Source organism: Eurytemora carolleeae, unplaced genomic scaffold (assembly GCF_000591075.1).
Source record: "Eurytemora carolleeae unplaced genomic scaffold, Eaff_2.0 scaffold232, whole genome shotgun sequence".
NCBI classification, from domain to species: Eukaryota; Metazoa; Arthropoda; class Copepoda; order Calanoida; family Temoridae; genus Eurytemora; species Eurytemora carolleeae.
This window is the reverse complement of record NW_019397021.1, coordinates 175191-189893: the sequence shown is the minus strand read 5'-3', so window position 1 is coordinate 189893 and position 14703 is coordinate 175191. Positions and strand designations below refer to the sequence as shown.

Here is a 14703-nt window from a genome sequence, read left to right as displayed (position 1 = left end):
ATAGTTAGATAAACAGACAACTCATTAGATAAACAGACAGATAGTTAGATTTACAGACAGATGGTTAGATTTACAGACAGATAGTTAGATTAACAGACAGATAGTTAGATAAAGAGTCATATAGTTAGATAAACAGACAAATCATTAGATAAACAGACAGACCGTTAGATTAACAGACAGATAGTTAGATTTACAGACAGATAGTTAGATTTACAGACAGATAGTTAGATAACCAGACAGATAGTTAGATAAACAGACATATAGTTAGATGAACAGATAAATCATTAGATAAACAGACAGATATTATATTTACAGACAGATAGTTAGATAACCAGACAGATAGTTCGATAAAGAGTCATATAGTTAGATAAACAGACAGATATTTAGATAAACAGACAGGTAGTTAGATAAACAGACAGGTAGTTAGATATACAGATAGAAAGTTAGATATACAGACAGAGATAGTTAGATAAACAGACAGATATTTAGAAAGATAGAGGCAGATATTCGAACAGACAAATATTGAGATAGACAAAAAATAGACATAACGCTAGAGAAAAAGATAAACAGAAAGATAGACAGATAAAGCTAAGTATAAAACGATAGACTTGTAAATAGATGACCCTTTTGCTAAAGATTAATAACAAGAAGAAATAACAACATAATTGAGAAACAAATTATAGAAATATTGAAATTACTAAATCTATATTTTTCTTTAAGCATGTTATATATATGGATATATATATATATGGATATTCCGATAATGTAAATAGAATTGATCATGCAACTATATAACGAGGGAAAATATATTTTCCAAAAGCCTCTTTACATCATTTACATCAAATAAGAAATTTGAGGGTAACTTAAAAGACTATTCATTTTTGTAATTATAAAGTAGTTTTTCCTTTAAAACTTGTGAATCATTATTTCATGATTTTTTGGAATCAGTATATGCACAAATAAGGAGCACATACATTTTTCAAGCTTTCCATTTTTGTGCGTTGAGTTTCTAAAAATGCATTGCGTGCGTTTTAAGAAAATTCAAACATTTTTTAAGTAACTTATATGAATCCAGCTAACAAAACTGTAATTCCAATCAAATTTTAAAAACTTTAAACACATTTTTGGGACACGCTGCATATAAAGCTGTATATAGGAAAACGCTAGGCAAGAATGATTATCATGAAATAGAAATAAATAATTATAAAATAAGTTTAAATTGCCGCCAGACATGCCGCTGCGCGTAACATCTCCATCTGCGCGCGTCAGGATCTTATATATCTAGAATTTGGCGCATTTATTCCTGTACACAGACCACACTGTCAAGCTGAGAGATATTTATGCCTTAAAGCCGAATATTTATCATGTAGAGAGAACAATGTGCTTATTACACGCAATAAATATTAATAATTCTAAATTTCTAAATTATAATTTGGCTGCGGCCCATGTATATTGTATATACACTATATCAGGGGCTCTACGTAATTACAGGGTTGTTAATCTTCCAAGGAATGATTAAACTCTTTTTTTCATGTTTTATTTCTAAATTGTTAATTTTAACATTTCCGTATATTCTGTAAGAAATCACTTATTCTTGTCTCTTGAATCCATCTTTGAATCCATTCACCAAATTTTTCTTGAATTCATCCTTTCATTCAATCCTTCCTAATCCATTCTTTTGTTTTTAATTATTTGAGTATTCGCATTTTTCCTATAATTTTCTCCCAATAAATATTTATATTTATCTATATATAAATTTGGCTTGTCTGTTTGTTTGTTTGTCTGTTTGTTTGTNATTTGAGATTTTTTTAATAGCAAATAATGCTTCTCAAGAACAATAAATACAACTGAACAAAATCACATCTTTGCAATTTTTTTTGATTGAATTTAATAAACTTTTGTTGTGAATTTCGAGTTTAATTTTTCCCTGCAATTTTTGCAATTTTTGTACAATGTAAAGAATTTTAGCACTGTCGCAAATACAACTGAATATTTTGACCTTGAACCTGGATAGAATGATAGATAGATAAATATATAGATGGGTTCATGGTGACATGAAGTTTAAAATTATATAAACAGTTGGATGTATAAAATGCAGAGTTTATTACAACCTTAAGTGACCATAAAAGGGGGTGGGAGAGCCCCCCCCCCCCATCGAACTATCATCCCTTTAACACGAGACTGAACATATTATAAAATTAAAACCAGCTAAAATTATTTCAAAAATATTCGGTCAAATTAAATCATTATGATCTTTTACAGTCCAATAGCTTCCCCGTTTCTCGGTGTCGTAAACGTTTTAAACTTAGTAAAAATGAAGACCTTAATGTATATAAACAAATCGTTAGAGCAGATAAAACGACGCCATTAGGAAAGTAGTTCTCTGTGTAAACCGAAATTACTCCGCGCCCGTGTAGAGTCAAGGCCCCACACTAAGCATTCGTATATGCCTAATTCCGCCGCTATTGACGCTAGTGTCGGATTAGACTAGAATCAACTCCTTTGAAAAGAGACTGGACAGAAAGAAATGCAGAACACATTTACAGCCTATAATTGGAAAGTTATTGCTCTTAACCTACAGAATTCGAGTCATCATTGTAAACCTCAACATTTAACAATTTCTTTTACAAATAAATTCAAGAGAGGAACTGATCTAGATCCAGGGTTTTTTATTTACATTTTTTTTCAGCGGTGTATGAACCCTGTACTTAACTAAGGTATTTTAAAATATTTTACCTAATTGTGATTTTAGATTTATTGTGAAGAATTTTTCATAGATGTTTGATATAATTTTGATTATTCAATTTAAATGTTTTCCTATCGCTAAATCTTGAAATCCAAATTTAAACTTAATATTTCTTTATGAAATCCAAATTTAAACTTAATATTTCTTTATAAAAGATTGGGATTATATTATTAGGTTTAGAATTTAAAATAAATAAAAAGGGTAACTAGGAGATAAAACAGATTCAGAACATTAAACATAAACAAACAAAATGTAAACATAGCAGACGAAACTCTTACAGATTACAGCTTTCTCAGTAGGGATCACTATACTAAATCAAAGAATTATTTTAAAAAGACGATATCGAATTCGTCACTGAATTCCCATGTTTATTGGGACACCCTGTATTATAACTTTGTAAATCCTCTAGTTTTCATTTTACTTGACAAATGCAAGATTGTTTGGTAGTCTAAGAAATGATTTTAACTAATCTCCAGAAATTTTCTGTTTTAAAATACAAAATTTTTAAAATAAATTAAAATTAAATAATGTGAACTATAAGCTTTTTAAACACTGCACAGTTAAACAATAATAAAATATGAAAATTTTTTAAAAACATTTTTAGTTTGTTAAAAGTAATATTGACTATCAATTTTTATCATGATTTTAGTACAGTTGGTTTTTAAAAGTGAGAGATGGGAAAAATTTTAACAAAAAATTCTCTTAAAATTTACACCAAAGAAAGTAAAAATTGTTCAAAATAAAATAAAAAACAATTTTTAGATTACTATTAAGGTTTTACCATAATTCTAAAACTATGTTTATTTAATAGCGAGAGAGACAACAATTTCTTTGGCCAAAGCATCATTTTAAACATAAAATTTTGTTTTAAACAAAAAAAATTGATGCCAAAAATCTTTTAAACGTTATCACCAAACTGTTTGTAAATGGGAGGTTTTACAGATTTTTATATGAATATTTTTTCGTAAAAAATTAATTAACTTAAAATAAACTCATTGATTAAAATCGTTATTTATATATATCTCTACCTAATTTTTTGATTTTATCAATTTCTTTTAAATTTCACAAATTTCAGTTGATTATTCTGAATTTGTCTAACCCAGCTAACCTAACCTAAATAGTTCTAAAATAAATAAATGGCGTTTTATCCAGCTTTTTCCCTGTACATTTCAGCTGAGGGTTGAAAAATAGTTTCCTTAATGGCGTTTCACGGGTTAAAAACAATCGATTAAAATAATCTTTATAAAAAAATTTGGAATTATTCTATTTTTTTGTCTTTACTATAATTCTTCACCATAAGTACTTTTCCTTCCCTTTTATTTTTGTAAAAAAAGAAGATATATCGTAGTTTAGTAAGATAAACAACTGAAATGTATAAACATTTTTCAATATAAATTTGTTTTGTTATTTTCTCTAAATTTTCTTTATTTTTTATTTCTCTTCTTTTTTCGCCTGTTTTTTAATTATTCTTTCTTTTCTTAAAATTTTTTTATCTTAAATCCTATTTTCAGTTCTCATTTTTTAATTTTAAACTTTTAGTCTATTTTGTCCCAGAATTCTCCGAATTTTTACCCCTGATAGCTTAAAAAGGGGGGGAGGGGGGGGAGTCTCTTCCTAAGTCGTGCCGCTAATTTCCCCTGTATCCCAGCCTAGTCCTGCCGAGTCATAGTTTTTCTTTTATCTATCCACGATTTTACAGTTTATGACTTAATTTAAGGCCACTGGTTGGCTTTGGTTCATATATTTTTGGTCTGCACAAAATGAGTATATTTGCGGGGGGACCGGAGAGGGGGTTAGGAGGGGCATGGGAATCCTTATCCTTCACGTACAAAAGGGGCATCCGGTCCCCCTCCTCCCCCCCCTCCAACCTAGGTATACCATAAATATAGAAAGATAGATAGATAGAGTTTCCACTTCCCCTGATATTGACTGAAAGATAAAAGCCAAAAAACGGCTTTATAATGACTTAATTAGAAACCTGGGAAGCATACGGTAGACAAATTACAAAGAAACAAAAATAAATATAAACTTTATAAGTGACCCTGCCCTCTATATTCAGAATGCCAGCAGTATCCTCTTTTTTTTAAGTATGAACGGTGAAGATATCATTATTTTTTCTGACTAAATATTTAAACCTCTGTTCGCGCAAAAACAAATATCAAAATGAATAAGACAAAATTTACATGATCATTTTTTGTATTTAAGCTCACAAATTGGATATCTGAATCCCTATATAAGCTCACAATATGGATATCTGAATCCGGATTTAAGCTCACAGTATGGATATCTGAATCCCTATTTAAGCTCACAATATAGATATCTGAATCCCTGTTCAAGCTCAAGTATGGATATCTTAATCCCTATTTAAGCTCACAATATGGATATCTGAATCTAGATTTAAGCTCACAATTTGGGTATCTGAATCCGTATTTAAGCTCACAATATGGATATCTGAATCCGGATTTAAGCTTACAATATGGATATCTGAATCTGGATTTAAGTTCACAGTATGAATATCTGAATCCGGATTTAAGCTAACAATATGGATATCTGAATCTAGATTTAAGCTAACAATATGTATATCTGAATCTGGATTTAAGCTCACAATATGGATATCTGAATCTGGATTTAAGCTCACAATATGGATATCTCAATCTAGATTTAAGCTCACAATATGGATATCTGAATCTAGATTTAAGCTCACAATATGGATATCTGAATCACATGACTCCAATAAGAGGAGAAGGGATAAGGTTGAGTGAGAAAAGATGGGAAAGGGAGGGAAAATGGTTTAGGATGAGAGGAATGAAGTTTAAATAAATGAGAAGGATGAGGATGAGAGGGAGAAAACATGAGGATGAGAGGGAGAAAGGATGAGAATGAAAAGGGATGAGGATGTGAGGGAGAAGATATGAGGATTAAATTGAGAAGGGATGAGGATGAGAGGGAAAAGGGATGAGGATGAGAGGGAAAATGAATTAAAATGAAAGGGAGAAGGGATGAGAATGATAAGGGAAAGGGATGAGGATGAGAGGGGAGAATGGATGAGGATGAGAGGGATAATGAATGAGGATGAGAGGGAAAATGAATAAAAATGAGAGGGAGAAGGGATGAGAATGATAGGGGAAAGGGATAAGGATGAGAGGGAGAATGGATGAGGATGAGAGGGTCAATGAATGAAAATGAAAGGGAGAAGAGATGAGAATGAAAAGGAAAAGGTATGAGGATGAGAGGAAGAATTGAGGATGAAAGGGAGAAGGGATGAGGATGAGAGGTATTAAGGGGAAAGGGATGAGGATTAGAGGGAGAATAGATGAGGATGAGAAGGATAATGGATGAGGATGAGAAGGAAATTGAATGAAAATGAAAGAGAGAAGGGATGATAATGATAGGGAAAAGAAATGAGGATGAGAGGGAAAGTGGATGAGGATGAAAGGGAGAAAGGATGAGGATGAAAGGTATTAAGGGGAAAGGGGATGAGGATTAGAGTGGGTAGGGATGAGGATGAGAGGGAGAAGGGACTAGGATGAGAGGGAAAAGAGATGAGGATGAGAGGGTTTTGGATGAGAATGAGAGGGGGAAGGATGAGGATAAAAGGAAGAATGGATGAGGATGAGAGGGATGAAGTTGAAAGGAATGAGAGAAAGATGAGGATTGTAGAATAGAAAGGATAAGATGGAGAAACAATGAATGTAATAATGAAAATGGATAAAAAGAAAAAAAAATATGAAACCCGTTCATAATCTATACATACAGCTAAACCAGGATAATACTCTCGTCCAGAATACATTTATCTGATGTGTACACTGTACAGATCTATGTGAACAGGTCTAAGTGTATTATAATACAATGTATAGATAAAATCTAAGCTTCTCAAACTTGAAAAATCATCTCTTTCAAAAGTTTACGTTAATATATGTATTTGCACTCTAAAATTTACTAAAATGCAAGTTGTGGAGAATATTTATCTATTTTATATCCATACATTTGCAACATATATATACAGACCTTATAGTCTCATAAAACACATGTTACACAGGTAAACAATTGCAGGGTAGTTAAAAGACAATATAAAATATCATTATTAAAAATATTGCAAATTATTTTAGTTTACAGAAAATCTAAAGATTCATTTGTAAAACCACTTGATTACAAAAATAATCTATTTTCTGAATTTTATCATTAAGAAAGTTTAAAATAAACTTTATCATGAAGTGGGCATTATTTAGGTGGTATTTTGATAAAGTGCATATTTCTGTTTTAATCCCTTCAGCATCAATAATTCGTGTGACATTCTTAAAATGCCCTAGCTATAAGGTGTTATTTCTCAAATATAAGATCACATTTCCCCCACGAGGGTCTTGATGTAGTTCAATTCAATATTTTGTATTTTTTAGGTCCGTGGAAAATACTTGATAAAATTGCATGCCTGGAAAAATAAATAAATAAATTAATCTAATCATATTCAGTGAAGTTTAGAAATTGTTTCAAGTATTATTTGTTGTGATGATAAAAGAATATGCATTCTCAATGTAAAAGAAATACATTTTTGATAAACGTATTTAAACATTTTTGAAAATTTTGGTACAAAAAAAAAACAATTCAATTTTTAAAGTTTTTCTTTATTTAAAGGGAGCGCGAAAAATGAAAAGGGTCATAGGCTTACTGCGAAAAATTATCAATGGTGATCATTACTAATCTTTTTTTCTGTCTGTTGCGTCTACAAGGAGAAAATTGTTAAAAACGACTCATACCGAAGAACGTAGCTTCCATACAAATAGAGAAAGTTGCAACATTCGACTCGGAACGTAAAAAAAACTATTTAAATTCAAACAAATCATTCAGATATTACTACCTATAATCATCGATAATTTTTCGACACATTCATACATAGTTGATATTTCATTATATTTTTTTATTTGTTTTATATACAATGCACTTAAAGCGCCTATTAGGTTGCCGCCAGGTGTCTCTGCTCTCGATGGTCTGAATGATTCCACGTGGTAGAGACACCTAGCGGAAAAAAATCGTCGTTTCAAGTGCATAGTATAAAAAACAAAAACAAAAATTTTATGAAATATCAACTATTTACGAATGCGTCGAAAAATTATCGATGATTATTGGTTGTAATATCTAAATGATTTGTTTGGAGTTAAATTGATTTTTTTACGATCCTAGTCGTATGCTGCAACTTTATGAATTCGTAAATCCCCTTTCATTTTTCGCGAACACACCCTTTAAGTTGGCGATATTTTAACTCTTTAATCAGAGCTGATAAATTTTTTTTTGTTCTGAACAATAAATTAAGGAGTTATGATTGAAAACATATAAGATTTCAATCTTTCCCGCACTTTACTTTAGTTTAACATGCCTATTACAGTGTATACTTTCTGACATTCTTTAGCACCTATAGAACTATAGTTTGTGTTAAGTTTATGGTTTTAGACGATATTAAAGTTGGTTTACTGATCTTTAGAATCAGCTAAAAGTTGGCAAATGACAAATGACAAGTTTAAATAACTGTAAAATATTTGCGCTGACGAATTGAATTTTAAAGGTTGTAAATGCTACTTTGTATGTTTATAACATATTTCATTGTTTCTGAACCGGGAGGAAAGGATTGCACTTGTTTTAGTATGTGATAATGTTCTCCTGTAGCATGAATAAATCGGTGGAAGAAATAAAATGGCGTTTCATTACGTTACCACAAAAAAGAGTATCTACGCTAACGTTCCTTGTTTCTCCTTTCCATAAGATCTTACAGCGCTTGGTCTCTTGTATTCCCTTTTCGCGCCAAATAAGTAAGAGCCGATCCTAGTCCTAGTCTCTCTAAGTTTTCTCCTTATTTTTATTTACGTGTTTTTACGTGTTTTGTTGATTACATCATTATTTTTACATCTGGTTTTCAATCCATATTTACATTTTTTGAGATTGTTTAGGAAGACCTTCCTAGAAAGTGCGTTCGTAAATGTCAGATTGCCGGAGTTAATTGGTACAAATCTGATTTCTGTGTTAGTTTTCTAACAAAAAAATTGTCAATCACAACCCTATACCGATTGGGCTATTTTCTTTTTTTCAAAGATTGGTGTGACTCATGATATTATATCCATTTTTCAATGGCTTTTCAAATGAATAAATTTTAGATTTGTAGCTTCATTAATAAAATCTTAATGACTATTTTAGACCAACGCTTTGACTGTTCTTCACCCTCCACCATGCACAACAAAATTATGAAGTTTAAAAAGTGAAGAAGTTTGAGCCTCAGTTCTAGTGAAAGCCGTTTATAAGTTGTTAAGAAAAACCACAGGGGGGGGGACACCTCCCTGCCCCTTCCTCCCATCGTGATCTTATGATTTGAATTTTAATATGGTAGTTTTTTTATCGATTAATTACAAAAACCAAGGACTCAAATTAATGAATATATATATTGATATATGGACAACGTCTTTGGAGACAATTTCTGAAAGCTAAACCAAAATTTAGATTTGCTCTTCCACATTTTTTACCATTCTTTTTTGCCACTCTTTGCTACTTTTTTCACATAAATCCAGTCTGCTGACTCAGTCGTATTTAAAACCTTGTCCTTAAATTTCACCTCTCTAACTTTGTAGCCCTAGATATACAACTTTTAGAAATATCAAATCACTTGCTATTAACTTTAGTGTTTCAGTCATCGTTTTCTACGCGAGAGCTGGCAACCTTTGATTTACTGTTCTCTTTCAAACCTTTTTTTTTTATTTAAAACAAATGTAATAAAAATATGTTCAAATACATGAATGTTTATTAAATCATTAATAACAACAAGGTAAAAAGATGAGTTTTCAAGATTTAAAGAAATCCTGAAAAAATGCTAAACCTATTTTTACAACACTATACACAATATAATAAGGCAAGAAAAAAACAGTTATAAATTATTTGCGCCGTCAAGAAAATACAAGTTTTGCAAAAAAAAGTATTTTGCAAAGCTAACACTTTACTTTTGGCACTAGAAAACTTGTCAATTCTAATAAATAGCCAATTAGGAATGAAATAAAATGTTTTCAATTTGTTAATGTTTTCTGAAAATATATTCTTCTGCTCCCATTTTATGAAACATTTTTAATATATTTTAAATACTGTTTTAACATAGGAACATATGAGCAGAATATACAGGGTGGTTCAGAATACTCACGACATTTTTGTCTATAGTAAATTTTATTTTGGTTGCTTTAGAACTTAAAGCTATAATTTGCATACATAAATAGATTTACAAATTAAATCTTTTAGACTTTAAAAACATCCAAATATAAAACATCTTATCATTTGGAAATTTATCAGTTGTCGTATCAATACCACCCTGTATTGATCATTTGACAGAATCTGCAGTTTGTTCAGCTAAAACTGACATTAAGTTGGACAGTCCCTACTTAAGTGGAGAAAAAAATCCAAACTTAAGTTCGGAGACCTTTTGAACTTGATATTAGTTTCCGGAGGTTAAACTCTAGACTCCGGGATGTACAGAGGATACATGGTTTACATAACTCTAGTTCTGGGAGGGAGGGGCTACAGGACGCCATGAGCCCCACAAAATGTTTCTCCGAGCCTCCGTATTAGCAGATGAGTATTAAAAATGATCGGGCGCTACCCTTAAACGTTATAATAATATTGTAGAAGTAATAAATAACGTTTTAAAAAAACATATTCAATCATTAAATAGTTATGCAGTGTTTTCTTCAATATCCGAAGAGCATAACTATTAAAATATTTTTTATACATAACTTCTACATATAATATTTATTCTAAAGGATAGAGGTAGCGCCAGGTCATTTTAAATACACATCTGCGAATCCACAGGCTTGGAGACCATTTGGCGGGGCTCATGACGTCCCTGCACCCCCTCCCTAGTTCTGGATACAGTTCACTGGTTGTAATATTATCAAAACAAATATGGAATTATAGATATTATTGAAATTAAAGAAACGCGTCACAAAATAAACTTCCACCTCGCCACAAAATTAGTGAGGTATCCCTTTCATGTTTTTGCGCTTTAAACTATTTCTGAAAGATCATGGAACTTTGAGGGGTGACTAGAGACAGGATTGGAAGGGGGGGAGACTTGGAATGGTAGGGGGACTTTTTATTTTTTACAATTTTAGAAAATATTTTGTCCTAATTTGAAGATAAATTTCAACGATAAAAACTTTTTTTGTTGCCAATCTTAAATTCTAAACTCATTTTTTAAAAATTGGAATTAATTTTTCAGTCTGATTCGATTTAGATAGGTGGGAAAATACCTCAAATTGGTTACTTATCATAATTTAAACATTAAAAAACTCCTCCGAGATATTTTTCTTAATTTGACTTATTAGATAATTTGTGTTTGCACTAAGAATGTATGTATATATAAAGCCGGCAAAAAATGTTTTGACTATGTATTTGGAACGTTATTTATTACGTATATTCGTTCACGTGTGATAGGTATAGTGGGTTGGATACAACTTGAGATATTAGGGGTTTCGTCTGGTTCATGATGAACATTAATCAGCACTTAGCAATGAAAAGTTTATTCGACATTCTCTCTCTTGCAATTTTCACTAGTAGTCCGACTCACTTTGTACTAAATAAAGTACTCAGAGTACTTTTATATCTCGCCTAGCGGTTTATCCTTTCCAGTTTCCGCTAACCATATCTCCGCTAGTCCCTTTCTAAATCCACTAATTCTAGGTATGAGATTAGGATCCCTGTAAGTCTTTTTTTCTCTGGATTATCCACAGGATTAGGAATGGAAAAAATCCGCGAAACCTGAATTTTCGCGGATTCCGGAGACAGGCGAGGTTTGGTTTGGTTAGGCGGGCTCTTGGCCTTGATCACACTGCTGAACAGCTTGAGCTGCTGCTTTGGCTGCTTGAGCCTGCTTTTCCTGTTCATTCAACTCCTTGATCGCTTGGATCTCCTTCTTTAATTTCATTCTCCTAAAAAAAAACGAATTGTAAATAAAAGTTTTTAATTCTTCAAATGTTGCAATTTTCATCTGCTGCCCAGTTTGTGAACTGTGCAAAAAGTGCGTTATTTTGCCAATTTGAAACCACTAAATTATGCAGAAGTTGCGTGTTTTCACATTGAAAACTAAAAATGCAAACATTCAATGGACGAAAAAGAGTTCCCGCGAGTTGCCTGCAAACTATAACCCAGCTCGCTTTATGTACAATATTGAGCACAAAAATAAAAATTTCAAATTGTTCCCATCACGCCAGATTTTGCACTTGAAAAACTTTATTGCCAGATAATTAGCATATTTTTTGCAAATTAGGTTTTGGTTAAATTTTCAACCCCCGCTCAATGTTTATGCATATTTCGGTTTAAAAGTTAATTATTTACAAAATTTAGAAATAACTTTTTTTGCCCAACTGTTAGGACAAGGTGTTTGTTCAAACCTAATTTGAGATTTTTTATGTCAACGCTAAAATATAAAACAAAATACAAATTATAATACAAAATATAATACAAAACATAATACAAAATATAATACAAAATATAATAAAAAATATTATACAGAATGAAAAAAATCAGTTAAAGAAAAGTGAAAGTTTTTCTCCGGAATTATACAGTTTTAAGGAGGTTCAGTGAGATTTTAGGTAGAAGTCCCCTAGAAAAATATACACAATGTTTTGTAGAAATATTATTTCTTTTTAATTTTAGGCATCGCCTATTTTTTATTTCTACTGCTGAAAGGGACAGTTGACATACTTTCAAGGGACCCTCTCCTAGTGGCATTTTAGATTCTCAACGGCACCCTTTGAACCTTTGCCTGATTAAGAATGATAAAGATATCCTTATTTGTAATCTGAAATTGATTTTTTTAACTGGGAGTTTTCTATGGATGGAGAAAATTGTGAGAATTGTAAGAAAGGGATGATTGCTAAGCCAAAAACATAATTTTTTCTTATTCTTTGCTTGTTTAAATAAATAGAAAAAATATATGTTATTTACCTGTTTTGAAACCAAATTTTGATCTGTCGCTCTGTCAGACAGAGTTGATGAGCCATCTCTATTCTTCGTCTCCGCGTGAGGTAATGGTTAGTATGGAACTCCTTCTCCAGCTCCAGGGTTTGGTACCTAGATAATCTCAGGGTTCGTCGTAGCATACAGGGGGTCGGAGAGGTAGGGAAGAAAGATAGATAGATAGATAAAAGTTCGGTTGGTTTAGATAGATTCTCTTTTACTTAGTCAGAGAGCTAGATAAATAGTTGGTTAGTTTAATAAATAGTTGTTTAGTTAGTCTGATAGCTAGACAATCATTTGGTTAGTTGGTTAGCTAGATAAATAGTTGGTTAGTTTGATAAACAGTTGTTTAGTTAGTCTGATAGCTTATAGACAATCATTTGGTTTGTTGGTTAGCTAGATAAATAGTTGAATAGTTGGTCAGTAAATTAGATAGCAGCTAGATAAATAGTTAAAAAGTTGGTTAATTAGTATGATAGCTAGTTAAATAGCTAGATAGTTAGTCACATAGTTAGTCAGATAACTAGTTGAATAACTAGATAGCTAGTCAAATAGCTAGTTGAAAAGCTAGATAGCCAGTCAGATAGCTTGTTAAATAGCTAGATAGTTAGTCAGATAGTTAGTCAGATAACTAGTTGAATAACTAGATAGCTAGTCAGATAGCTAGTTGAATAGCTAGATAGCCAGTCAGATAGCTAGTTAAATAGCTAGATAATTAGTCAGATAGCTAGTCAGATAACTAGTTGAATAACTAGATAGGTAGTCAAATAGCTAGTTGAATAGCTAGATATCTAGTCAGATAGCTAGTTGAATAGCTAGATATCTAGTCAGATTGCTAGTTGAATAGCTAGATAGTTACCTTGTATATGTTTGTCTCCCTCTACGTCTAAGACCATTAGCTCCTCCAAAAAGATGTGTTCCACCTGAAACAAATATTTCTTTAATAATAAGAAGCAAAAAGAAATATCCAAAAAAATACTTTAAATTCCAACATTTGACTAGCTAATAACGAGCATGATAAGAAGCATGCAGTTGAAATAAATTTTATTTTAAAGGGAGTGTTCGCGAAAAATGAAAGGTGGTATAGGCTTACTGCGAAAAAAAGCGCTTTTGATCGCTACTTCTATCTGTTGCGTCTACAAGGAGAAAATTGTTAAACACGACTCATGCTGAAGAACGCTGCGTCCATACAAGTTCAGAAAGTTGCAAGATTCAACTCGGATCGTAAAAAAATCAATTTAATTCCAAACAAATCATTCAAATATTACAACCAATAATCATCGATTATTTTTCGGCGCATTCGTATATAGTTGATATTTCATAATATTTATTGTTTTTCATGATCTTATAGTTACTTTTAAAAACATTTATTCCTGTTTTGAGGATTTTTGATGATAAAGACGACATTCCATATTTTCCAGGAATGTTCGAAAATCCAGTGCCAGTGAAATATGAATTTAAAAAACAAAATCAAAAATATCAGCTATATACGAATGCGTCGAAAAGTAATCGATGACTATTGTTTGTAATTGTAATATCTGAATGATTTGTTTGGAATTAAATTGATTATTTTACGATGCGAGTTGAATGTTGCAACTTTTTGGATTAGCGTGAGTCGTTTTTTAACAATTTTCTCCTTATAGACGCAACAGATAGAAGTAAGACTAGGAGTGATCAAAAGCGCTTATTTTTCGCCGTAAGCCTATACCCCTTTAATTTTTCGCGAACACTCCCTTTAAGAGTAGGTAAATACGGCCTATAGCTATAAATCTAAACTTTATAATGTATAATGTTTATAATATATTGTATATCATATATAACTTGCACTGACAGTTTTGATAATAATTTACTAAACTTTAATGGATTTTATCCAAAAGAAGTTTTTTGTTAAGAAAATAGTTTTAGTTTGATTATTATCTTTTAAAAAACTCAAACAGCCCTGGAACCGCCCAGCCCCCTACCCAACACACAACCCA

At 31.5% G+C, this 14703-nt stretch overlaps 1 protein-coding gene across 2 annotated transcripts in view; it reads right to left on the bottom strand.

Moving 5' to 3' along the window:
* Positions 1-9592: 9592 nt before the first annotated feature.
* LOC111711183 (homeotic protein ultrabithorax) overlaps positions 9593-14703 on the bottom strand; it is a 55152-nt gene continuing 50041 nt past the window's right edge. For both annotated transcript variants that reach the window (XM_023485463.1, XM_023485464.1), the window contains 3 exons: positions 13587-13650; positions 12716-12841; positions 9593-11697 (listed from right to left, as the gene is read on the bottom strand). In XM_023485463.1, coding sequence (XP_023341231.1) covers positions 11571-11697; positions 12716-12841; positions 13587-13650 — 317 coding nt within the window. In that variant the 3' untranslated portion in view covers positions 9593-11570. The remainder of the gene's footprint in view (positions 11698-12715; positions 12842-13586; positions 13651-14703) is intronic.